At 42.1% G+C, this 26,934-nt stretch overlaps 3 protein-coding genes across 5 annotated transcripts; 1 reads left to right on the forward strand and 2 right to left on the reverse strand.

Moving 5' to 3' along the window:
* Positions 1-746: 746 nt before the first annotated feature.
* On the reverse strand, positions 747-13,973 carry zdhhc8a (zDHHC palmitoyltransferase 8a). Of its 2 annotated transcripts, XM_077736983.1 has the most exons (12): positions 12,908-13,973; positions 12,619-12,729; positions 11,604-12,014; positions 7,206-7,327; positions 6,561-6,718; positions 5,633-5,805; positions 5,457-5,559; positions 5,003-5,094; positions 4,473-4,681; positions 4,268-4,380; positions 909-3,570; positions 747-843 (listed from the first exon to the last, which is right to left on the reverse strand). In XM_077736983.1, exons 3-11 carry the CDS (start codon positions 11,753-11,755, stop codon positions 2,581-2,583), a joined length of 2,112 nt encoding a protein of 703 aa, XP_077593109.1. In that variant the 5' UTR covers positions 11,756-12,014; positions 12,619-12,729; positions 12,908-13,973; the 3' UTR covers positions 747-843; positions 909-2,580. The 2 variants fall into 2 exon arrangements, with proteins under 2 accessions (XP_077593109.1, XP_077593108.1); XM_077736982.1 differs by lacking the exons at positions 12,619-12,729; positions 12,908-13,973 and having other exon boundaries at positions 11,604-12,333.
* Positions 12,311-14,425, forward strand: ora5 (olfactory receptor class A related 5). Its single transcript, XM_077736985.1, has 2 exons — positions 12,311-12,351; positions 13,039-14,425. Exon 2 carries the CDS (start codon positions 13,061-13,063, stop codon positions 14,015-14,017), a length of 957 nt encoding a protein of 318 aa, XP_077593111.1. The 5' UTR covers positions 12,311-12,351; positions 13,039-13,060; the 3' UTR covers positions 14,018-14,425.
* Positions 14,426-14,684: 259 nt separating this feature from the next.
* Positions 14,685-26,921, reverse strand: nup155 (nucleoporin 155). 2 transcript variants are annotated; one of them, XM_077736976.1, is made up of 34 exons: positions 26,575-26,921; positions 26,171-26,340; positions 25,302-25,439; positions 24,988-25,084; positions 24,856-24,926; positions 24,693-24,785; positions 24,129-24,392; positions 23,974-24,047; positions 23,611-23,702; positions 23,410-23,507; positions 23,114-23,281; positions 22,923-23,023; positions 22,664-22,834; positions 22,464-22,574; positions 22,282-22,376; positions 21,701-21,786; positions 21,469-21,610; positions 21,314-21,380; positions 20,909-21,024; positions 20,301-20,404; positions 20,025-20,158; positions 19,751-19,942; positions 19,539-19,677; positions 19,321-19,456; positions 18,694-18,847; positions 18,520-18,624; positions 18,056-18,210; positions 17,852-17,981; positions 17,534-17,647; positions 16,908-17,028; positions 16,721-16,831; positions 16,234-16,370; positions 16,037-16,143; positions 14,685-15,546 (listed from the first exon to the last, which is right to left on the reverse strand). In XM_077736976.1, exons 2-34 carry the CDS (start codon positions 26,310-26,312, stop codon positions 15,408-15,410), a joined length of 4,104 nt encoding a protein of 1,367 aa, XP_077593102.1. In that variant the 5' UTR covers positions 26,313-26,340; positions 26,575-26,921; the 3' UTR covers positions 14,685-15,407. The 2 variants fall into 2 exon arrangements, with proteins under 2 accessions (XP_077593102.1, XP_077593101.1); XM_077736975.1 differs by having other exon boundaries at positions 21,469-21,786.
* Between the last annotated feature and the right edge of the window lie 13 nt (positions 26,922-26,934).

Below are 26,934 nucleotides of genomic sequence, written 5' to 3' on the forward strand. Positions count from 1 at the left end.
GCAAGCACGGGGGCGCCCGTTGGGCTTGCAAACAGATGCAACAACCCAAGAGATGCCCGCTCTAGTTTGGTTACAAGGCGGTGAGGATGAAGATAGCGACTAGTTTGTGAGGAGAGAAAAGGGGGAGGAAACACAATCTGCAGGCTGCAATCGGCAAATGGGGTCACATAATTTTTTGGGTGACTAGTGGCTCTTTCACCTACTGAATGGGTCTGCAAATCAGTCCTCAAGGGCCGCAGTGGGTACAGGTTTTCATTCCAACCGATGAAAATGATACATTTTCACTAATGTGGTGTCTTAAAAGTCTAATTAGTAGATATCTGCCAGGTACTGTTGGTTTCAGAAGAAACCTCATTGGTTAAACTATCTATGCTGGATCAATTAGAACACAAACCCGCACCCACTGCAGAATAGTCTGGACAACCCTGCTGTATTGGATAGGCAGTCAAGTAGGTGGCGGTAGCAGAGTATTAAATCGTGAGCTAACACCACAAATCATAGCCAAGGGTTTTGGGTGGGGGGGATACCCAGCTGTGGCTGGCTGTGCATTTAAGATGAAGTGCATGAGTGATGATGCAACTACAATCAAACGTTATACTACTGGCGAGTGTAGTGGCCAGCAAATTTATCGGGGTGGCTATGGCACCCTTGCCCAACCCATTCTCTCCATCTAGTTTGTGTTTCTATGTAGGTAAAAATACTATTAAGACCCAAACTACCCCGTCAGACTCTTTCTCATTGGCTTACCTTGACAACTTACTTCTGAGCAATTTCTTCTGAGACGTTCTATATTCAAAGGAGAGTGAGATGTGTGGACTATGATGCTTGTTTAAGAAGACAGAGCTGCAAACAGAGAAGGCCACAGATGAAGAGTCAACTTTAAAATCAGTTTTGAATTTGAATATTACCTGCAGGCTTAGGTATGGAGACCCATGAGTTTTGGAGATGTTGGCTTGTTTGATGTGAGAACGCTGCAGAGGTTCAGTTGAATTGAAGTCAACTGTGTTTGCTCACGTGTACACGACAGGGAGACATTTCACTTGGATCATGTAAAGTAAGAAATGTGGTGAACAGGTACAATAACTCAAAGGCTGTTAAAGACTGAGAAAAGGTAATGTTTTACATTAGAACAGGGGTTTTCATTACATCAATCATCAACATATTATTGGTAGATCACTTGAGAGGAACATGTGATCCAGTCTATTAGTTTCCTTCCTGGTCTGAACAATGTCTCATTTGTACTGCAACGTTGCAATGTGCCCACTACAATCCTCACATATTTTTTTGAACATGCATATCTGACTCAATGAACAATCGTTAAGAACTCCAAGAAAGAAATACAAGTGTAATGCCTCGGTTAACATAAACGACCTGTAACAGCTGCTTGTTGAAGATCTATGCTTCATTTCGATGCCCTTTGTCGTCATCTCAGCTGCCCTCTCTCCAAACTCCGTGCCTAGAACTTGCAGTCGGTTAAATTCAAGATCAGAGCATATATATATATAGTCATTTGAAAGCTGACCAAAAACGAATGAGTCTGCAGGGTCTTCCTTCTGCCTTCTTTACTGTGGCCTCAGTGCAGATTTTGTCCTAATTAGACCAACAAACACACATGCACACACTCATACACAAAATGCCCCACTCTGCTGTGTTCAGAGTGGCATGAGCAACAATTGAGGCCGACCCAAGTGAACACACACACAAGTCCAAAAATTCCACAATTAATGAGTGTGCGCTTTCATATGAGGTCACCGTTGCATATTAACAGAGCAGAAGGTCACAGTTGGTTTTGAATGCGTAAGAAAAAAAAGGATTTGTGTCTTTTGGAAGGGGTAAAAATGGCTGACTTGATTAGCGGTGTAGAATTCAAACTCATTTTTAATGGAGTTCTGCTTTGTCTAAATGGGAGGAGGAGAGAGGAGCGAGGGAAATGACAATCAAGCATATCAGTGAGCCTTCAGAGAGGCAGCCACACAAATCTAGGTCAGCGTGAGGCATATACACATTTTTTTCTTGTTTGGGGGGGACGTACAGGAGGAAAATCAAAAGTGGTTTGTCTGTATTGTATGTGTTCTCATTAGGGGGGCTCAAAGTAATGGAAAACTGGGCACGTACAAAGACAATTTTCAAAACTTTTCCTGAAGTTCCATTAAAATCTGCAGTTATGCAAGTCGATTAGTACAGAAGATCAAGAAATGATCATTGATCATCAATGTCTGTCTCTGTAAACAGAGGCACCGTTTGTGTATTATTATCGAAAACAGTGCACATTACAAAAGACCTTTTTGTCAATATGAGCAACTATCAAATTCTATGAATAGGGAGATACCAAAAAGTAATATGAAAACACATAAAAAAAAACAGATTATATTAAGTATTCTCTCTGTAAGAGTTTATGGTGCACATTCCGTCAAGGGAGTCATTTAGTTGACTGAATCACCTTTTGTGCAGTCAAATTGAATGTATAGTATTTTTGTATTTCAACAGGAAAATGTCATTTAAAGGTGATTTGAATACCGAGTATGTTCACTGATGCATGTTGGGTTACCTTGGCGTTTACCTAGGTGGGTGGGGTCTGACTCAGGGGTCTTTCCCTTGGGAGGAGGTGGTCAGCATGGAGCGTTTGGCCGTCCCGTAAAACGCATAAGGGGGGGCCGATGAAGACGTGGTGGAGGGAGGTAAACGGGGCAAAGTGCACATGGAAGGAGGGACTGGCAACCTGTCAGAAGGGCAGTAGCCAGGTGAGGAGGAACGCGTTTTGGGGCACCTTATGAGTGTTGAGGTGGATGAGCCAGAGAGAGGTGATGTCCTGGGGCCTGACCCCAGGACCCCCGTGCTCATCAGGAATTCCCGGGAGCCGTATGCAGGTGGGGTGGCTCCGCGGACGCCCTGCGCTCGCCCGGCTTCGAGCGGTAGACTTCGTCGGCAGGGCACGTCGTAGACACAAGTGTCTGGTCCGTACAGGGCTTGTGATTGGGCGCGTAGGTGCAAAGACCGCTCCCTTTCCTCCGTTTCACGGATTGAAGCCACGAGGGCTTTGGAAAGGCCGTCGAAGCGGGAACCACCCGCGGCAGACTTCTGGGGGGTCGTATCTCGGAGGCCGTCTAGAAGACTTTGGGCCTTGGCAGGAGGATCCCTAGACGCCAAGCCCTGGAAAGCGGGCGAGGGCTCCCTTTGGATGAAGCCTGCGAAGGAAGATGAGGAGAAACCTTGTAGAGAAGGCGAGGGTTCACGGGGCTGGGGGGAGTGGCGGGCCACGCCGACAAAGACGGGCACGTAGGCGCGAGAGCCACGTTGCGCCACACCGACGTCCTGGCCTAGGCTCGGGAAGTAGACAGGCGAGGAGGTTCCCTTCTGTGGGGTAAAATGGGGGTCAGCGGAGGTGAGAAGTTTTTCGCCAGTGCCACTGTGTTTGAGGGTGAGCGTGCGCGAGCCGAGCAATAGGGCGGCGGCCGTCGAAGGCGCCAAGGAGGGTGGCAACGCTCCCCTCAGGGGGCTTCCGTTGTTGGCATCTGAGGAGCGGAGATCCAGACTTTTGCTGTCCCCTAGAGCCTCTGCGATTTTTAGAAGCTGCAGATGAAATTTGACAACAACAAAAAAATGCAGCTCAAATACACATTGGATATACAGACGGTTTACCTGTTTTTCATTTGTTTTAAGATTTCAACAGGCAGATACTTAATTTCTTAGGGGGCTCGTAAAAACTGTTTTGTTTTTTAATTCCTCTCAAAAAGGAACATGCATAAAAATGCTGTTCATTTTTTTTTTTGGGATAATTGACTACATTTGGCATACACTAAAGTGCATTTGATCATTTTTTTTGGATTAAAATGTAGATGCATTAGCAGAATTGTTGTTGCATCCTTTTTTTAAAAATAATCATTTGATGATTTTCATTGTATAAACTACACAGATCACTTAAGACATTAATGTTCCATAAATCTGTATTCAAATACAGCGGCCACACTATCAAATGCAAAAATTGCCATCTGACTCTTGAGTGGGAGGAAGTAAACACTTTTGAATGGTCACCAGTCAATCCTAAGGTCACTGTTGACAAAAAAATAAGCATTCAAATTCATGGACAGTCTCTTGGAATCCCTAAAAAAGCCATTAGAGATTCCTTGAATGCACAATTCACAGTGTGAGGGAGGGAAACTGCTTGTGATTGACGGGCGACCATTCCAAAATGTATCCTGTTTCCCACTCAAAGTCAGATGGGACGACCTCCCGTTCACTGAATGCACTAAATCGTCAAGACAAACACCTGCTCCGGGGGAATGGGTGACGATCCTCGGGAAATGGCCTCCAGGACTGGTCGCAGTTGAGGCACGGTGGGAATGGACACCGGAATGATGGGTTTTGTGTGGTGTCCCAATTCTGGAGAAGTAAAAAAAAAAAAAAGGTTGAAATAAGAAACAATGCTTACTCACCACAAAATGGCACTAGAATGTGCAATTTATTGGAAATACCTTCCAATCCAGCCAGGTGAGTTTTCAGGAGGCCGTGTTCCGGTTTGGGTGGTAACGGAGGCGGACTTTTTTGCGTTTGGGGTCCGCCAGAGACTCTGTTGTGTTGGCCGTTGTCTCTCCCTTTGATTGACAGCTGTCTGTCAAGCTGGGGTCTGAGAAAAGGGGGCTGAATGTGGATCACAGACTTGTTGCAAGGCCGGGCCGAGTACCTTGGGGTCACAAAGACAATGTCAATGGCATAAGATTTGGAGCTTTGATACCAATTGGATCCAGAAAATTGGATTTGAGAAATTGCCATTCTAAAATTGACATTTTATGCTACTAAACATGAAAGATGTTCTCAAAAGTCACTACAATGTAAAACATGAAATAAAAAATGTAACAATAATTGCAAAATATTCTTATTTCAATTAATAATGCCATTCTAAATAGAAAGAATAATTCAAAGACATTTTTTAACATAATAAAAGGGTCAATTATTACAAATTGAAATATCATTCAACTAGAAATGTGAAGTGAGAGATCTTTACCGTGGGGAGAAGGGACTGCAAACCAGGTACTCCAGATTGTTACAGCAACCACGTGTGAACGGATTTACTCCTGCCTGAAACTTCCCGGTCACCTGTTCCAACAGTAATCACCCCAATTAGAACTCTGACAACTATAGCAGGATATCCAGATATAAGGGACACCAGGGTTGGTTGTCATAATTTTTTGCACTTTCATAAGTAACAGGTCTGATAAAGTCCTTCATTTATAAATGCCTTGAGTTGGTGGGAAGCCATTGATTCATTCATTGTCTGAACCGCTAATTCTCATCTCCTTGTGTCCCACAATTGTCTGGCAACCAATTCAGGGTGGTCCCTGCCTACTGTTAACTGGGATAGACTCTGGCACCACAGCAATCAGTGTGAGGATAAGCGTAATGGGAAATGAATGAAAACAAGTTTTGCACGACAAGACACAGTAGCAATTTGGACTGACCTGTTCGTTAGTTGTCCGTCCTCTGGACACCAGGAATAGGTGGAAGCCTGTCAGACCAAGAACTGGGAAGAAAAACAGGCCGGAGATGCTTATGACAACCAAACTTTCGGGAAAGCCGTTAAAGAAAAGCGTTTTGTGAAGGTAGGAATTAGTGGGCGTTTCTGCGGTAAGGATACGTGACAGTGCAGTGCAGCTTCCAAAGTTGGTCTGAATGATGGAGAACGAAGAGCAGGCCAAAGGTTAACACGCAAACCATGTGACCGGTGAGGGAAAGCAGAAAGAGAAAGAAGTAGCGGTAGTTGCGCCTCCCGATGCAGTTGTTCACCCATGGACAGTGGTGGTCAAAATCCTGCTTGGCATGCAAGAGTATAGTTTAGGAATTTTTGGGAAAATGCTGTTATGATAAAAACATTATATATATAACACTATAGTATTGAAGAAAATAATTAAAGAATTTTGGGGGTAAATTTCCACTTTTTCCAAGGTTGTAATTTTTCTTAAAAGAAGTTGAAATTATAATTTTATTTTGATTTTCATTTTTGGTTAACTTTGGTTTGTTTTCCCAAGCATTTACAACCTACTGAGGGTTGCACATTTTACATGACTGCAGAAATGTGTTTTATTGATCTATAAAAGATTATATCCATTAGCACGTTATTATTAATCCACTCAATCAATCGAGTAAGTGGAGTATTTCGATTTGAAAACACCTTCGAATTCAATTTTGCTGGCTATTAATTCATTTAATTAAAATGGCACTGTCAAGGGTTCTTTACAGTAACACCTCGTTTAGCGCGATTAAAAGGTTCCATGACCTGACGCAATAGGTCAATAAACATGATGTAAGGACAGTATTTTTATGGGGTCTATTCAATATTATTTGGGGCTTTAAAACCTCTGTACTAGTATTTAACTCCTCAAAGTAGACACTGCCCCCATTGGCCAGTGAAATACTCTGCAGTTGTGACTTACCTTTTTTCCCTCATTTGATGTTTGTATTAGTATTCCCACACTATGTGCACGTCCTTTCATATATATTCAAGGTAACCTAAGTACTCCAGTATAAAGTGTATTATTGTTTATAATAGAATGGACTCAACTGACCTCTACACAGCGATCGCACACACTGCAGTGCGAACATCGCGGCGGTCTGTAGAAGTGACAAGAGGCGCACCACTTCATCCTCACTTGGATGCCCCTCACGTCCACATTCTTGTAGAGTGGCGCCCTTAACTCGTCATCCTTGTCCTCGTCCTCGTCGGCTGCCGATAGGAGACATGCGTATTAAGTGTTTTTAGTACCATTTAATACATGGAAAAGTGCTAGAAACATATACTGGTAGAGGAATTAGTGCTAGTCATCATTTTTACGAATTCATTGCCTGTCTAAGAAAAGTCATACATTTAATACAAGGAAGTATAATGTCTTTGTCTGGATTTGCCTTTGTTTTTTTTTTTGTAATTTCTTATCTGTCCAAGACATTCTGACACATTGTGAGGACCAATTCTGATCATTTCAGTACTGACATTGCTCAACACTACCATCTGGTGATTGATTTAAATGGAGTGATTTTATTGTCATTATACAAGTGCTATTAAACATATGGTCAAAGTACCTTAAAGCACTTTTAATGAATTGTATAATGTGTGGAAAAGCAGTTCATACACAAATGGGTATGCCACTCTGACAAAATATATGCTGGTTTGACAGAACATTGGGATCAAACTGATCTCATACACACACACTTACCCAAGGGGAGAACACCGGCGTCGGTAAAAGTTGCCATGGTGAAGTTGGCCAGCACGAAAAGGAACAGGGTGGCGCAGCAGGGAGGTACGGCAGGGCAGATGGTCACTGCCAACCACGGACATCTGCCAAGTCACCAGAGGAGAAAGAGTTCAAGATAAATTGGATCCACCATTCAAGTTATGAAAATTATTTAGAGTAAGAGTGTGTGTGTGTGTGTGCTCCTCCAGGATTTTTATTTTCAGCAGCAGGGGTATTAATATATTTAAATAAATACATTTTAGATGGGCAGCCCAGAGGACGAGTTGGAAGTTCTGAGATCGAGTGTTCAATTCCAAGTTGTGACCTTCAACATGCATGCTAAGATAATTGAAGACTCTAAATCAGGGGTGGCCAAGTCCCTCCAGAAACCCTATTCGGTTTGTTGTCCATACCTCCCAACACTAAAACACCTGAATCAAATATTCTGGATCAGTATCAAGCTTTTGTACAGCTTGCTGATGAGTTGATCATTTGATTCAAGTGTGGTAGAGGGAGATATGGAAAACAGACCGGATAGGGTCTCTAAAGAACTGGAATTGGTCACCCCTGCGCCTAACACTAACTCTAACCCTTACCCATTGCGCTCAAGGTTAGGTTTAGGGTTGGTTTTAAAATGTGATATGCTGTTTTTGCATGATTTGAATTTTCTCTCAAATATATTGTTATAATCAATGGTTTCAGACCTGAGTCTTGAAAAAGTGGGGGTCGTCTTATACTCAGGCCAATATGGTATATCATAAATTTCTCTTTCATTTTCCATCTTGTCTGATTTCATTTTTGTTCCTCCTTCCCCATTAAAATTAAACATGATTGGGTTATAAATGCCATAGTTTTTTGACGCCCTGGAACTTTGGTTTCTTGAGAAAACAGGGTGACAGTGTCTTCCTATATGAGTTCAGGCCCTAACAAGTAATTCTCCTTAGGGTACATTGGAAAAAAGGGGGCACGTGACTATCCTTCCCTGCTCAGGTTGAGGTTAACATAAAAGAGTGCCGCACCAAAGATGTAACGGGTGTAATCCTCATCCCTTTTATTCCCACGGGAGCAGAATTGGATCCCAAAAGTAATTGTTTACAGTGAAAGATAAGCGAGTATTAGCGCTTGTTCATCACTGCTCCCACATCAGGAGGATTACCGAGGGACTGGGGGTCCCTCCGGGCTGCGACGACACAATTATTTTCACTGGAGATTAATCTGTTGATTATATGCTAATTGTTTATCGTGGCACATTTGTTGTAAACGGGAGGCATTCGAAAAATTGCCCCGAGAAAGACAACAAAAAAAGCACAGTGATGCCCTTATTTTTCTAGCAACGCTATGTTAATACATGCTTGACGATGTCATGGCTGTGTGAGATTAGACGGCGGATCCGTGTAATCAGGTTACACAGTGGGAGTACTTTAGGGTAACCGGCAATGTTCATAGTATTTGATTAAGAAAATAAAAAACAGTCCATATATTATGGAAAAAAATACATGGTAATAATGAATCTAAGGTGAAGTTAGAAGCATCCCGTCAATCAAAAGTGAGCCAATGCGCAAATGTGTTTGGAACAGGTTACAGTGGGGTAAAGGCAGTGGGGGAGGGGTCCCCTTTGCTGATGCCATGCCAGATGTGAACCCACTAATCCCCCATTCCCCGCCAGATTATAAACTCTGGATTACAGGCCCTTTCTGACAGCCCATTGTGGAATCCTCGTGGCGGATCGGAAGAATTTGCAATTCGACAAAACGACATCCATACAGTAGTATGTCACGGCTCCATTTTGATTTTTCATCTGAAATAAGGCTTCCTTACATGATGGAAAAAGATCCGATCCATGAAAATAAATTCACAAGAAAGAATCATACATTCTAAATAAGGAACTCAATAGAGGAGGAATGGTTAGCACCATTCATCACAATTTTGGGATTAAGGGTTCAATGGCTTTTCAATGTTCACCCAGATTTGAGATTTCCCCAGCTTTCTACTTCTCACGTACTAAATTGACTAAAAATTCTCCCAAATTGTGAAGGAATTACTCTCCTATTTTAAGATATACTCAATCAATAACAAATGTATAATACTGCAGTATCCAGTCCTACATAGTAGCCAAGGGGGACTTTAGCCCTCCCAATCAGAAGTTTCAGCGCGAGTGTCCTTAATTGGATCATGTCATGACCAAGTACCAAGTGACAAATCAAATGACTGATTTCTTCAGGACCAGTTTACAAAGAGGATGGACAGTTGGATGAGTGGACCCTGCCCGACTCACCATCTGGACAGTGGAGAAAGGACACTTCATTATGCCAACCAGACAAGCCCCACCTAATGAAAAGAGCCCTTCCGGCAGAACTGTATTAAATCGCACACACACACAAACGCACACACACACACAATGCGTAAGCCGCTCACGCCGCCCTCCTTCGTCCCGGCAGTGGGTTAGTGGCACAGCAGACATTCTAGTTGCAAGTTGGTCCCATAGTGGGGTTCTCACGTATAATGTTGTATGACTGAAGATAAGCGATACAGAAAGTTAAAGAATGTTGAATAAAGTATACTCCAGTACTACTGATATATAAATATAGATATATGTATATAGATACATATCTAGTCTGACTCATACCCAGGTGCGAATTATAGGCCAGAAAATATTACTAGTACTCATTTCAAAGTCTGCAGACTAAAGTCAAGGAACACCAATTAACCCAAATGGACTGATTTTTTTGTTCACACACTTTCATTCCGAACAAGACTAATTACGAAGAAGGATGCAGTTGCAGGAGATTAAAAAAAATAAAATCGACAAGCAATTATATCTTGCATCTGCAACGTGCCAAAGTCAAAGACTGGGTTTTCCCAGATGGGGAATTACATTTCATTGACCACATCCTAATCCTCCTGCATTCCCAACCTGCTGTTGTATTCCAATGCAAAAGGGCTTGGAATCATTGGATATGACAGAGAAAAACTGGGACAAGTCAAAGGTCGCTACAGCACAGGTTGAAAGAATTCATTCAGCAAAACAATAACGCCTGAAAGCAGGCAGTGTTCTTATTTGTGGAGTTTCATCTCAAAACGCAAACATAGCTTCAACACTAACTCAAAAAATATTCCGTCTCAAAATAATCACTGGAATGTTTGTCCGACCAAGACAGTAATAATGTCCCATACATACTACATCGGGGATAGACAGGTCAGGTAGCCTGCCAAATACATACATGGGAGACACTTAACCTATGACGTACCCACTCGTCCACAGCCAATCAGAGTAAAGAACTTCCATTTAAATATAATTCATTCATTTCCCGTACCTCTTATCCTCTTAAGGGTCAATCAAACTAGACATGTTTTGGGGATGCGGGAGAAAACCAGAGTACCTAAGAGAAAACCCACACAAGCCCGGGGACAATGCAAACTCCACACAGGAGGGTCTGGATTTTGATTCAAACTTTCGAACTCAGAACTGTGAGTCTCGTCCACCAGGGAGGGCCCCATGTAAATAAAGTGGCCAAAATAAAGTTGTGGAAAATTCGTGAAAAAAAATTAACTAACTATAAGAAAGCCCACATCATGATACTTCCATTCAATGTACATTAAGGCTGTACTTTGTTTTCACGTGAAATTTGATAAAGTTTGAATGTCGGTTTGTATAATTATAATTTGACAGGTGTGGTACTCGGAAGTAGATGAAGTCAAGTAAACTGCAAATCTCCAATGAATGCTTCACACACACACAAGCACACACCGTGAGTGGACACGTTCCAAACTACCAGCACAAATAGGTCAAAACATTGCTTCAAGGGACGATTCCAACCTTTATGTCAAGCGTCACAGTTCAAAGGGGCATGTTTTTCCCCATTTTAAGGCATAAAAGTCATGCCGGGAGAGGCGTCTTATCAAAGTGTGCTACATTGCCGCAAGTTCTTGGTGTGGGCTGCTGAATGCCAACCAGGTCAGTGCCATGGCACATAAGTAGCATATGGTCATATTTAAGTGGGCTAGGGAATAAAAAAAATGGAAAGCATGGATGGGATGATGCAGGAACTGTAAAACGCCTATTGTAATAGAATGTAAAGAAGTTATGCGATATATGTCCTGTTCAAGTAAGAGTTAAAATGAATGCATGAATGTATTTCAAATGATATGAAAATAACCCACAAAACTCTAATAAATTCCCTTACATAAGGTTAAAGATCTTAAGTGGCAACTTTTGCATAGCTGTGCACTGAAAAAAATCCGCCAAAGTAATCCCATAGTCAATTTCCCAGGCACTGGTTCTCCACAAGTTTTTAAAAAAAATGGAAATTAACTCAAGTTCAAAAGTCCCGCATCCCTCTCAACCTATAACAGTTTGTTAAATCAAGTTAAATTACTCACGTGAAGACGAAGAAGAGTGATGTGGATCCCACCAGGAGACAGGCGGCAGTGCACACCGGGATGAAGGCGGATGCCCCCCGCGAATCGGCGCCGTCCCCGGCCATCCTCCCGGCCATCCTCCCGGTCCTCCTGGTCCTCTGCATCCGCTCCATCAGTCGCCTCCGGCGGTCATTCAAGTGCCACGCCGTCCGGCGCTCAAACAAAGCCCCGCGAACAACAACCCAGGCATGTTCCGCCAGCAAAACAAGGGTGGTGGAGGGGAAAATGACAACCGTGCAGACGCTCACTCACTCGCTCCGAGAGATGATGCGTTCTGGTGGGCACGCACGCCGCCTTCGGTTCAGCCCGAAGGTGGAGCTTTCACTCGCGGGTGACGTGAAAGTTGATCCCGCAGCACTTGTTACGGCAGATCTGCGATTTTTGTTGACTGCAGAAAGTGTCCATTCATATTGGGAGGATTAGAAAACAATTTCCCACAATTCTATTACCAGTTTGCACGACTATTATCCATCATTTTTACATTTCTTTAAAGCATGGGTGGCCAAGTCCAGTCCTCTAGAGCCCCAATCCAGTCTGTTTTCCATACCTCCCTCCTCTACTACAGCTGAATCAAATGATCACCTCATCAGCAAGCATTCTAGAAGTGTCATACCAACCTGGATTAATTGATTCAGGTGTGTTAGTGGAGGGAGACATGGAAAACAGATTGGATCCGGATCACGACTCTCGTGGACCGGATCTTGCAGAGGTGGGCGTTTTTATTCCACACCTTCCCCTAGCGTCAGTAAAGTATCACTGCATCCAGTGAGGCAATCAAATTTTCCCAACTGTAACATTTACAAGTTTTTGGCTAAATACAATCATCCAGAATACAATTTAATGCAGAATGTAAAAAGTGCAAAAGACATCAAAAACATCCTCACAAGGATTGCAGGGGGGTGCTGGAGCCTATCCCAGCTAACTACAGTCACCAATTACAGGGCAGAAGGAGACAACCATTCACTCTCACTCATACCTTGTTGCACTTTGGAGTGCTCAACCAGCCTACCCTGCATGTTTTGGGAATGTAGGAAGAAAGCGGAGCACCCAGAGAAAAACCACGCAACCAGCAAACTCCCCACAGGACCTGAAACAAATTTCATAACAATCATTTGATTTGCCAAGAGATCTCAATGCCTGTCATTAAATCATCACAATGGTTTTGTTCACCTAAATTTGACATCCGAAAGTTCACTGTTACTTAAATGGCATCAGAGGCTGAAATCCAATTGGACAATAAAAACAAACAGGCACTCATTACTCACTACTTAAGAGAAAAGCCACAAGACACCAAGGCGAGGCTCCAAGGATCCGTACACCTAAACGTGATTGGCCCGAGGGCGTTCCTCAACTCTACTATAATACTCCAGGTCCTCAACCTCTATTTTCTTTCCAGGCGTTAGTCAGCAAACGCAACTATGGACACGGAGGAGTTGGTGGAATCCATCGTCCGAGGGCTGATGTTTTTAGCGGGGATTATCGGTAACAACTTTTTGGCCATCAGATCCTTCCCTTTCGGAAGATCTAGCATCTCCACCAACGACGTACTCCTCCTCAACCTGGCCGTCTCCAACCTGATCACCAACTACCTGGTGGACCTTCCCGACACCATCGCCGACTTCGCCGGCCACTGGTTCCTGGGCGAAGCCTACTGCGGCGTCTTCCGCTTCTGTGCCGACCTGTCTGAGAGCAGCAGTATCTTCACCACCTTCTTCATCAGCGCCTTCTGGCACCAGAAGCTGGTGGGCTCCTTGAAACGGGGCGGTGGGCCTGTTAAACTGGACAACATGACCTTAGTCCTGAGCCTGCTGGCCGGCAGCTGGGCCACGGCGTTGGCGTTCAGCGCGCCACATTTTTTCTTCGTGAGAGTCGAGGGGGGCAACGGGAGCAAAAAAGACTGCGTGGACGTCTTCCCAGATGCCTTTTCCAGAAAAATATATGACATCTTCTACCTGACGCTGGCCAACGCTGTACCTCTGGCCGGGTTGCTGTTTGCCAGCGGACGCATTGCGGCGACCTTGTTGAAGCTCCACCAGCGAATCCAAGGTCAGACGGAAGAGCCGGGCAAAGGCGGGGGTCCTGACGCAGGGCTCGGCAGCGTTTCCCAACCGCAGAGCGGGGCGGTCCCGTCCGAGCGCGCCAGGAAGCCCAATTCGGGTCGGCAAGTGCGGGCGGCCAAGAGCGTGGTGGCGGTGGCCAGTGTGTTCCTGGTCTGCTGGCTGACTCATCTGCTGCTGCGGATCACCAACAATTTCCACACCTCCTCACTGGTGGTGGAGGTTGCCAGCTACGTTGCAGCCTCCTACACCTGCATCATACCATACATTTTCCTACACGGAGTGAAAAAGCTCTCATGCTCATGCACAAGAAGTTAGAAAGCATATCAACTGCAGGTCGCGTTCCCAACGTCTGTCTTCACTTTGCTGGCGACCGTTCCACCCTGCGTTCAAGTAGATTGGGCACTGAAATGTGAAAATTTTCCGTCAGGTTAAGAAAACTGAATGATTATTGCAAATGATGGCAGTGATTAGCAGCAAATTTGTGAGGTAGATGCAAAAATAACCTGTAGAATCGGACCTAGAATTTTTATATGATTATCTGAGAGACACTTGTTAAAAATAGCAAGAATAATTTAAAACAAATACAAGGTAAATTACTACTCTAATTTGATATTGCAAATAATTGTCAGTGTTTGAATTTCTTGAGTTGGTTAGATTTTATTTATGTTTTTACTAAATTTATTCAAGGTTTTACAATTAATAATGAATTTACATAATATTTTCCCACCAATTGATGCCTTTCATAATCAACATGCTTTAGATAAAAAGGATATCAACCTCAAATATCGGCTTACAAAATCCACTTTAGATATCAGCTCTCGGCTGATGATAAAATATATCCTGGCTTACGGAATCCTATTTCAGTCGACCTCTAATTTTCAAAATTAATTTTTAGAAATCCAACGTTATCTGTGCAGACAAAAAAAATAAAAATACTGGATCTTATTTTAATGCCTGAAGCATTGCTAATAATCCACAAAACTTTATTAACAAAGTTCTTTATTTCCACAATGCTAGAATAAAAGAACCATTCCACTCCAACGCTAATTGAAAGCAAAACAACTCAATTACATGAACAATCAAGTGACGTCCCTCTGCTCCGTCACATGATCAACATTGCAATTGCTGTTCTTAAGCGGGTAGTTGTGCAGAGAGCAAAAGCAAAACTGATAACTACCGTTCAAAGTAAAAAAAACGGCCTCACGAACACACCAAAAAAATGATGTTTCACAAACGTTTTATGTACAATATCAGTAAGAAAAGGTCCCAAAGTCTAAATGTATGTCTCCACTAATAAACGAATAGGAGAGAGAGAGTATGTACTATATTTACACACTTTGAAATGTTGCCTTTTGGGACAGAATGAGGCATTAAATACGCACTAAAAACCTACTTCTCCTGTCTTCTTATTGTCATATCCTTCCACAATACTTTTTTTTTTTAAATCAAATATTTTGAACAGAAAAGAAGTTATATTACTCACCAAAAGTGGGGAATATTTCAGGAAACCTGGAAAAAAATGACTTTGACACCCGTTATAGCATAACATAGCCAAAAAGTTTTGTTTTGAAAAGAAATGGCTGATCAAAAAATATTATTGGGTTACCTTATTTTTCATCTGTTTGTGAGTAGCGTATAACATTGTCTGATACCCTAATTCATCGGACATGGCGATGGCTTTATTAGAGAAACGAGCGGACATACGTCAGTGAAGTTTGTCCAGTTTGGCTTGAAGAGACTTAAAGTTGCCGATGGTGTGCTGGAGGGCGCCATTGGGGCTAAGGGACTGGAGTTCCACCAGGTAACCGCAGATATTGTCAAGGCACACGTTGGTGAAGCGGCGTCTAGTGGCAAAAAAGAAGAAAATGGAAAGTTTGCCTTTTTGCTTTTATAGCCAAGTTATGTATTTGTTTTTGTTTTGTTTTACAAATAATGTTAATATTTTCTCATTTAATTTTAGTTTTTTTTGCTCCACAATTGGCTAAATCCAATCCATGAATTGAACTGGTATCGGATTACGATATCCAAACTGGATCGTTACCATCTTTTATTTGATCTTAATGAATTATGTAATGTTCAAGAATAGTCAGATATTTGAGACAAAAAAAGGATGTTAGATAAAAGTAGGATAAGCAATGTTACGGAGCTTGTCAGGTCCTACTTTGGTATAACTTTAACATATATAAAACACTAAAACATATTTTTATATTACTTATTTATGTTTTTTTTTCTTTGTGGAGTAGCACCACCAATTTCATAATACACAATAAAGACTTTTGATTTGAAAAACAATTACGTGGTGAATTGCCACCCCGCCACATTCTAAAGGGCTACCTGTCATAAGTGGGCACTCTGCTAGGATCGTCCACATAACCTGACAAAAGGACGTGGATACACTCCACTAAGTGCAGAGGCTTCTTCAGACGCTGCCAATAAGGATCCTTTAACAGAAACATACAGGTATCTTGATCACTTTTCCTTTTCCTTACAGACCACAACTGTGAGACGATCCACAGTTTTGAGGAACATACCCTGGTCTTGAAAAGCTGGTCATAGACCTCAAGGAGGCACGGGAGCTGCACCCCGATCTCCTGCATAGTGGTGGTGACGAATCCGACATCCCAGCCGAGCCGGCAAACCTCCTGCTCCAAATACTTGACAAGGAATTCTACAAAAATAAATAGAATACAACACTTAATCCAATACTTTATGGCACAAACACATTTTAGCTACTTATTGAGAACACAATTACCAATGTTAACCTTTAACCTTCCATTTTAAACTAACAAAACACACACACACAAACAAAAAAAGCGCACAAGTAGTAAATCCATAATGAGAGTCCACAGAGAGGACAAGCTAAAACAAGCCACTTATAATGACAGGACCATTTTAAGGACTAGTAAGGGATAAGAAATTACTTTAATTATGCACCTACCAGCTCAATCGTTAGCATTACAACAACCAAAAACACACTTCTCACACACACACTAAATTGGGAGATGATTGCTTGCTTACCTAGCGGAAAATATCGCGGCGTTCCCGCGTAGATTTTGCCCAGTGAAACAAGCTTGAGGCTGACGGAGCGCATTCTGTCCGCCGGACTCATGGCCACCGTGTCAGCCAATTCTGGAAAAAAAAAAAACGGCATTTTACGATCAGCAAAAACAAAATGCTACCTCTCTGTTTTTAGAAAAAAAAATACCTTTCTCTATAATCTCCTGCCACAGCAAGTGCACTAGGATTGGATCGGAGTGTCCTGCGCAGTGAATGATGGCCAACTTACACTCGGATAGTTTAAAGTGGTCGGCATATTCCCCATAAAGCTGTGGATGGGATATTTCAGAGGTAGAAATGACAGGCATTAAGTTAAACTAAGCGAGGAGCCCCGGAGCGCAAATCCAAAACATCACTAAATTTGATGGCGTTGTCATCATAATTAACTGAGCCATTCTCCAAATTGGAGTTACTAAATAGGCTGATCTGTTATCAAATAATTGAGAAATTTCTTTTCTGTCATGAGTTTTGACCTCATTAACCCCAAATGTAATACCATAATATTCATAAATCCACAGGTTTCACCGGGTAATTCCTTTTTTCAAGTTTTTACCACCTAACAAAAAAACTGTATACTCCAATAATGACATTGTCTGAATATAAATAAACTATAGTGTGCTCAGTAATGATTTTATCATGAAAAATGGTGAAATTACACCAATTTTAAACTTCAATGCCCTATTTTCACTACAATTATAACATTTGTATATGAAACTGCCAAGATACTATAAAAGAGCACAAACTTAAGGTACAATTTAACTTATTCTGCATTACCTTAGTAATGTCCATAAGATCAGAATCCAACTGAGAGACGGCATTTTTCACCGAAGGATGATTGGAGTACTGCCGCATCAGCGTCTCTTGAATCTGAACTTGAATGCGCACCAGCTAAAATAAACACAAAGGATAATGTGGGTAAAATATTACATTTTTAACTGTACATGACAAAATATTAAATAACCAAAATCATGCATTAACATCTTATTTTCTTAATTCTTTGCATTCGTCACAATACTGCGGGTTGTCATACTTTATTAAAATCATGTTAATTTTTTTTCTGGGCCACCCTTGGGACACAAGACGGAACTGTACCTCCATTTTCTCTTCCAACTCATGTAGAAACTCTCCGTCTGCCGCCTTAGCAGAGATGCAGGAGGAGCTCTTAGCAGACAAAATGGCTCGGGCCAAGTATTCCAGGCGCCGCTTGAGGGAAATCTCAGTACTGTGTGTGACAAGTAAATTGATGGTGGAGCAACGACATCGTGGTCGCGTGTGTGTTTTTCCACATTCACCCACCTGTGCATGTCAGCGAGGCGTGCCAAAACATGGGCAGCTTTGCCAAAGTTGCGGTTCTTCTCGTAATATCGCCATAGGAGATCCATGTTGTGCACCTTGCTCTGATCCTGTTTGATCATGTGCATGAGATGCTCTTCAAGGTACGGGGAATTCACCTAGGAAGGTGGTATAGATAGATAAAGAAGGTACAGATAGAAAACAATGAGTTTTCACTTCATTTTTCAGTTTTAGTGCATTATTGCGCTATGCACATTTGATAACTTGGTTTAAAAAAAAACTCTGATATTTTGTGTTAAGGGGTTTAAAAAAGAAGATTTGAAGTTTTTAGGTACTAAACATCTCTTAACCACTGGTGACTGTCAAAGTGTGATAAGAATATTACCGATGGTAGGGAACTTTGCTCTCACAGTAAGTGAAAGAATTAATAAAGCAATTTTCAAGCTGCATTAAACTTTATTTCGTACCTCGAGCAGCTTGTCCGCCAGATCGGCCTGGATGAGCCAGTTGTAAAGGGCGATGTGAAACAGCTCGTCTTGGGATCGCTGGGCCAGACCGAAAATCTGTTCAAACTAAAGTGAGGAGAGCCTTTTGTTAAAAAGAAACTCACAAAAAGGCCTATGAGCAAATATCACACTCACGTGGGCCGTTGCTTCCTCATTACTCAGCATGTTAGGATCTGAGGTGAGGACGGGAGGTCCCGGCTGCTTTGGGACGCTGGGTGACTGCGGCGCAGCTTTGCTTTGGTTCACCAGCTCCTGCATGGTGTCTGTGATGCACTTATAACAGGAGAGTCTGGACACAGGCGGCACAGCATGTAAAAGTTAGCGACTCTAAAGGCATGTATTGTACTATATTGGTTACAAATTTGAGGAGTCAATCAAAAGAAATTCCCACTATCACAAGTTTTTAAAGGGGTATTTAAAATAAATGTGGATGACACACCTAAAATCTATATCTATTGAAATTGTACAATAAAAATATTTTTTGTAAAAGTTAGCCTCTGCATAGATGAAAGCAAGGATTCCGCAGACAGTGTATATGACTCAATGCAAAACAGTAGTATAGACTCGTTATTGTGTGTCAGATATGTTAAGTGAAAAGGCCTACATCACTTTTGGTAAGTGACTCTGACAACAGCAAAAAGGGATTAATACTGTGTTTTGCGCATTCCTAGTTAATTTGACCCAGAAAATGACTCGTTTTGTTTCGAGTTCAATCATCTCCCCCTTTAGGTGATAGTGGGACTTTGTGTGTAATGTGCTTACCTTTCCTGGAAGGCCAGCTGTCCTGTCTGGTCTTCTTCCGGCTCTCCATTTTTGTAAAAATGCGGACCCAGCCTCTGAGGGTCCTTCTTTTCAGCTGCCGTGAGGCACAGCTCGAGGACGCCTTCATAGAAACGCACTAACACAGGACATTTACAAGAGTAAAAACACAAGTGGCCACACTCAGTGATGACGAACGGTCTTGTTGAGTGACACCTTACCTTGCCTGTACTGGGAGCAAACCAGTGGCAGGTCAGTATGCTGACTGATTTGCTGGTAAAGATGCAGCGACTCTCTCAGTGTTCTCTCCTTATCTACTTTATGCTGGATCTGCTTGGAGCTCTGCAGCAATTCGTTAGCCTGAGTGGAAGAACATTGAAGCTTTAATCTCCTAAACTGAGAATGATTGAAAACCGTCAGCTCGGCTTCATACTTTGGAGCAGACGCTGTCGTCCGTGCTGTAGAGCAGCGGGCAGAGATCCCGCAGGTGATCGCTTATGGCATCTACGGAGGCATTATCTTTGATATAGACGGTAATGAGCGCCGTGATGAGAGCTCCTGAAAGCTCCTTCCCTCGGATGACCACATCTTTGAAACTCGCTAACTTCATCTGCTCTTGGAATTCCTAATAATTAGAAGGCCAGTAAGATATCAAGAAAGCAAGCACATATGAGTGTACTTTGAGGTGATGTTTTAATTGCTACTACCTTGGGCAGTTCTGACATAATGAGACTGAACTGATGATCGCAGAGAAGCTTCCACAAGGCCAGAGTTTGATAGGTGCGGTGGACTAATGCCTGGATGCTCTGGAGGGAGACTTTCTCATAGAGCTGAGCCTTGGCTGGAAACAAGAATGACCATAATATGGTATGTGTTTATTAATCGGCATGTAGAATAGTTTGCGGTGGTGTAGCTATGTGAAGTGGGGAGGTAAAACGGAATACAAAGAGACCTCAGTTGATGTCCTTATGGTCATTACTCACTGTGATATTTTCTTTGAAGCTCCTGCTGGACCTGCTGAGAACTAGTGCCGTCTGGGCGCATAAATCCCAGCAGTCTTTGCTGCAGGTTGCCAGGTGAACTAAAGCTACAAAGGAATAAGCACATACAAGGCATTTTATCCCTATTGGTAATATATGGATATTTTAACTAAATTGGAGTGGATTAAATAATACAATACATGCCACACCTGAACTGAAAATTTAAATAATTGTTGTGAATTAAGCGTTAATTTCAAGAAAATTAATTATTGAAATATTGTGATTTTATTTTTATAAATATCAGGTATATTAGAATTCTATAGCTTGAAAAGACCATTTTCTAGTTTCCAATTCTTTGTTAAAGAACTAATGTATCTGCAGTTGCAAACAATTTTTTTGCAATAAAACAATAATGTTTAAGTTGCATACTATTGTTTATATATTTTTTTATTTTTTAAAAAACCTGATGTGATCAGACAGATTGGGATTGGCCATTCCTAATTTTAAGGGTTCAGCCAGATTGGGATTGGCCATTCCTAATTTTAAGGGTTAGCCTGCAGTTAGTGTATCTCTTCAGATGTGCATAAATAATTTACACTTTCATGTCTTACCTTGCACCGCCGAGGGAAGATGGGCTGAAGTGAGAGTTTTTGTCCAGAAATTCTTTCAACCTGTGGAGCTCCAGAAGGACCAACTCCAGATGAAACGAAGCAACACTGCTTTCCAGCTGATGATGAGTATTTAACAGCATTTAAAAGATATTGTCAGAACAGTAGTACCTCATTGGCTACCATCCTCATAAATGTAACCTATTGTGGTAAATGCTTACAAAATATATGAAAGCAAATCACAGTGGACTTTGTAATGTTGGCAAATATCGTATCAATGTGTAAAGAATTGTTATTGTGAAATTGGAGATAGAACCTCGACTGGAAACTATTCCAAATAGTGGAAGCAAAAAGTCCACCACATTTGATTTAATGGGACTCAAAGGCATTTTATAAAATCTTACTTACAAGAATGACAGTCTGATTTCCTTTGCCGATGCTTTTTTCCACCGCTAGGCTCCCATCCCAAATATTCCTGGATGTAATACACCAGTGAGGAAAACACATGACTTTTGACACATAAGGCTACCAACTATTCATCATCATTGCGAAAGGGAACTGACCCGAGAATGCGAGCAAAGTATATACAGATGCCGTTGTGCTTGCCGGAGAAAATCACCTCAGGGCCCACCGACATGGGGGTGATGGGGCCAGACCCTATTTGCATTGGGGCAAAGGGCGTGGCCAGGGGCGGAGGAAAAATTCCTGTTGGAATGATCAAATCGTAAATTATTGGGCTATAAAATGACTGGACAGATGGATCCACACACATGTTGACATTGTGCAATGACATACCAGGTGCCGGAGAGCTCATCAGAGGTCCAACATTGCTGGGTGGTGACAAAGCGGCAGGAAATCTCATTTGCGCTTCTCCTCCATATCTGATAACAGTAAGTAAATGTGGATATTTAACAATGCAGAGGCTTTCTGATAACGGCCACTACTCTGTATGTTTTAAACCAGTTCAGGTGCCTAAATGGGTCTTAAAATTAACCATCTAATTAAATAGCCGAGGACTGCAAACATAGAGTTCAAAGGTGGATTTACTATTTCATGTATATGTACAAGTGGCCTTTTTTTATGATTGTTTTAAAGTCAGGCTGCCTCAGAGGACACGAGTGATGAGTGGCTCCCTCTACAGGCTCTTGATCAACCAAATGTATCTATATTAATTTAGTTGTTGGTTATAGCCAGTTTGAGGAAATATACGGAGTTTACATTTAAATTCTGTGAAATTTGGGTTGTGTAAGCTCCTCAAATGCGGACATTACAGTACAGTGGTCCGATACCACCTGTTGCTTGGGAACAGCACCAAATTAATACTAGGTTTTGCCACCCAACCCTAAAAGTAGTTATATTTATCTTTGTTTTCAAACCTGAAAAAGGCTCTGGTAGCCCACTGTGAGACCTCTCTGTCACAAGCAGCTTTGGAACAAGCCAGGATCAAAGCTGTGGCACAGGCCTGCTCCTCCTGAACACAAGAGAGGCACATTTGTGTCTAACCATTTTGAGCGTGACTCTCATCTGCTGTGCTAGGGAAGAAGAAAAAAGTTTTTACCCGGTGCAACTTGAAGAAGCGCTCAATCTCCTCGCTCTCCCCTCCCGCACAGCTGACCAGCAAGTGGCGCAGCTGATCCACCGGACGCAGCTTTTGGAAGATGTGACTTCCCTGCAGAAAAAAAGCCAGAAGTTTGCCCTTAGCATTCCAAACTAGAACTGAACATTGGGTCTCTTCCCCAAAGAGGCTTTAATTTAAACCTTTGCTGAAAGGAGGACAAATTTCTGTGGTGGGATGTTGTGCTGCAGGACCACCACGGGCGAATCGGTGACTGGGATCACATCTTTGTTCAGGTGAGTGCAAATCTTGGCTGGCCTTTCCTCATTGATGGCGCTTATAGCCCACGTGTGTCCATCAATATTAGAGATCATCTATATGGAAAAAAAAATGGCATTATCTTTGCACAGCCAAATGAGGGCTAACACGATAACTGCTATTTTATTGGCCTGCTTGACCAACCTGAGTCTCCATCAAAGGCTTCTTGAAGGGGAATGAGTCATGGTTAATGCACCAAAGAAGGTCGTTGTCCTCCGTCTCAGAAGCTGCCATCAATAAAATACCTGTGGGAGGATCCAAGATGATTCAAAATGTTTGCAAAAGAAAAGCCATAGTGTAATTGCATTGTATAGTAAAGTGTATTTCGGCTTTACCTTTACTGTGCAGTGCCTTGTGGACTTTGACGGGTTTTTGTAGGGTGGAAGAGGCGGAGAAGCCCGGTGGGAGGCGGACGTGAACCAGAGAGAGGAGGGATGGTCGGGCCGGCAAGTTTTTTTGCAGTGGTGGGGCAAATGGCGCAGTGCTGAAGTAGAGACGTACACCTTTAGGAGGGAAAAAAAACAGTAGTGTCAGTGGAATTTGTCCAAAAAAACAGACAACTCATGTTGCATTATGTAAAGTACACAGATATTTTTGTGCTGTCCATAATATGCTGTCTTTTCATCTTTACCTGCATGTGTCACAGCAAGTAGATGGCAGTCGGATGACTCTGCTCTGCTGATCACAGAGATCTGAACAATGGGCTTGAAGACGGAACGATCGATGGTCCTTCAAGGGAACAGTTTAAAAAAAAGTCAACCTTACTTCTTTCGGGTTACATGTAGGAGGATGGACAACGTCAACTATGTTTCATTGTGCAGGTATACTATACCTGGCAATGTTTCCAGCAGCTGCAACAATGCTGCTTTGAGACATGGTGGCCACACGACTCATGCCTTGGCCATCAGCACCCAGGTCATAAACCTGATAGATGGAAAATAAGACAATATTTTGATCCTGATATCCACTATCTGTATACTACTTTTAGTTAGTGTGGTATGCTATGATACCATGTTTTTGAAGAAATACTTGTTCTAATGAAATATTTTGGGTTAATTACAGGTCGGTAAACTTAAATTCTTCATCTTTGGAGTAATTTACCAACTGGAATTATCTTAAATTAAATTTAAAAAAAACATCACATATTCCTATACATTTTGCAAATGATTTACACCATAGATAGAATTAGTAATACCTGTAAGACTCCTTTCTCGGAGCGTGTAAAGAGCGTGTTACGAGAATTGTCCACGGCAATCTGCACAATTGGGTCTGGAAAGTATATTAATGATAGAGGGTCATCAGAACATTTGGAAGCGATTTCCTTAGTGTAGAAATTCTTTCTGTGCTTACCGTCCTCAGAGAAGGAGAACTGGAGAACAGAGGGGACAAGGAAGGACAGGGAGCTCTTGGAGTGGTTGATCTTGCGGCAGCGTTGAGTAAGCCAGCCCGCCTCCGCTTGGTAGGCGATCTCGTACAGGCAGCCGTCCTTGCCCGCCATGAAAATGCGACCCAGGTCGGTGGAGGTAATGGAGATGATGTAGGTGTTGTCGGTGGGGATGGAGAAGAGGGGCTCTGGGAGCATCTGCATGCCACCAGACATGCTGTCATTCAGCCCTGGGAAGAAACAATAAAAAATTAATGGCACCAAAGTTTCTTTTTTTTCTTTTTTTTTGTTATACGTCTATTTTTGTAACTCTAGATGCCATTTTCCAAAATTTGTTAGACAATTTCTGCCATTTTAGTTGGTCATTTTCAAAATAAAAAAATATTTTTAATGGTTACAAATGGTTTTCAGTCAAATATCAGAACTGCTTTTTATTTTTGATCATTTCAGGTGAAATTTAACATACTTAAATATGTACATATCAGGTTAGATGATAATTTAATTAAAGCTAAAATGCTTTCTAAACTCACCAGCGTGGCCCTTTGGGAAGCTCAGTCCTAGAATTGCTACATCCACAGAAGTGGCCAAGACAAGCAGGTAATGGATGTGAGGCTGTAAAATCCCTGTAAAAATCAACCCCAAAATAAATCATCTTGTGGAAAAGGACTGAAACCAACAAGTGTTCCCACATACCTTGCTTTGGTTTGACCAGCCCGACTGCCAAAATGGTCTCGATGAGGCCGTCGAAATAGGCTACATCTCCCCTGCGATAAATAGATACATTAGGAGTTGCAATTTTCAATGGCTTCTACCAATTGTACTCACCCATCTTCATAATTCCACATGAAAATGTCATTGTCGATTGTGAGCCAGGCCCGAGAAATCTCGGGAAAAACGCCCATCATGCAGTTGAACTGCATATCTGCATATTATTCATGTAAGAAAAATATTACATACATAAAGATGTTTCAAAGCCACTTTGTTTTTAGTAATGTACTGTTTCCAGCCACACATTTTCTCAATTTTCCTGTACTTTAGCATTCCAATTACATGGAACTGAACCATACACATACATTTTGTAACTTGTTCCACAAATCCAGTCTTTTGCAAAAAAAAAAAAGTTTTAGTCAGAAGGATACGACTGAATTGCTCCACCAGCTCAGGGGGTAGTGGGACTCGCCGCACTGCACTGAGCTCCGGCAGGTTGGGCACACTCAGTAATCCCGGACCTTGGAGCGGGTAGTCCATGTCCGATACTCCAGAGATGGATGGTATATCTGATGGCAGAAACATCATCATTTCCACCACGAAACAACAGGGACAACAATGTTTTTTTTCTTTAATGCACATTTTTTTGCACTTAAACTGCAAATGAATATTGTTTCTCGCCCTCTTCTACCTACTAATGATCGGTATCAGTCCTGCAAAACACACATCAGTCCATGAACACGGCCAACTCCATTAAAGCACTTGATTAAGTGCATATATCAAACTTTTTTTAAAACTTTGTTTTAATTAAAGTGCACAATGTCTGTTTTCCCTGTACCACTACTACAAACAAATACAGTTAAGCATGTTTTAAATGAATAATCAAAACCAGCACTGATTATAAAAGTACTACCACAATTCTAATGAAACTGGGAACATTGTTTTATTTTTCTTTCTCATTCATCTTCCATACCGCCCATCCTCAAAAGAGTTGCAAGAGGTTGCTGGATTAGATCACCTTTATAATGTTAATACAGGCAACATAGTTTAAAATTAGAAGATTTTCATCTTGTGGTGTGTTTTGAGATTTTTTTTAATGCAAAAAGTGTGTCACAGCTCAAAATTGGGAAACAATGCCCTTGCTAGACTGGTCACCAGGAATTATTGATTTTAGAACATATCGTTGACTTGGAAATGGACTTTCTGCAGGTTCTCCTTAGAATTGGACTTTCTGCAGGTTCTCCTTAGAATTGGACTTTCTCCAGGTACTCCTGGATAGGGCTCCCCCATTGCGACTTACTATGAGATGGTACGCTGAGAAGTTCCGACAGATCTGGGAAGCAGCGATCATCTTGTAGGTGTCGATCGACGAGGCAGGCCGAACTGTCAAGCGCCTCGACAAGAGCAGCGGCGGGGCTGCATGCGCCGGCGCCGGACGGCATGGCTTCAAACTGCGGATCACCAACAAAACTAGACAGAAAAACTTACATTTAGATCTAAGATGGAGACATCGAGACAGATCGCGTCGAATGCGTCACTTCATGTTTTCATTGGAAATGACGCGAGTGACGTGAAGATAGTTTTAATTTGGTTAATGGTTAGTTTAGGGAATTCATAGATTCTTAAGAGGCACTAGCGTGGAGGCTAAATGCTATTATGGATGAAGTGTGGGAGTGTAGTAGTGTGTGAGGCACAAAATCTTACCCGATCTTGGATGTTTCCGTCTCTTTAGTAAATTTCTTGCTCGAAAGTGGTTGGCGATTTCAGTAAATCGTGTTAATTAGGCTAAAAATGTATGATAAAAAGTCATCAACAGTGAACCGGCTGCCCGCCAAGCTCATGTTCTATTGGAAGGGGTAGATGTTGTAGTTCCGGGTTGTTTAGAATTAAAAAAAAACACAAGGATCTAAAAAACAAACTCTTAAGAACAGGAATTATTTCTGAAATAATTTCAGATAATTGATTTTGATCAATTTACATTGAAATAGAAACGTTTAATTTGCGTTTTAGATCCACGCACAACCGGCGAATATATTCTGTACTACGGCGAATGAAAAGATCCAA

This window comes from Stigmatopora nigra, chromosome 17, assembly GCF_051989575.1.
Source record: "Stigmatopora nigra isolate UIUO_SnigA chromosome 17, RoL_Snig_1.1, whole genome shotgun sequence".
Taxonomy (NCBI): Eukaryota; Metazoa; Chordata; class Actinopteri; order Syngnathiformes; family Syngnathidae; genus Stigmatopora; species Stigmatopora nigra.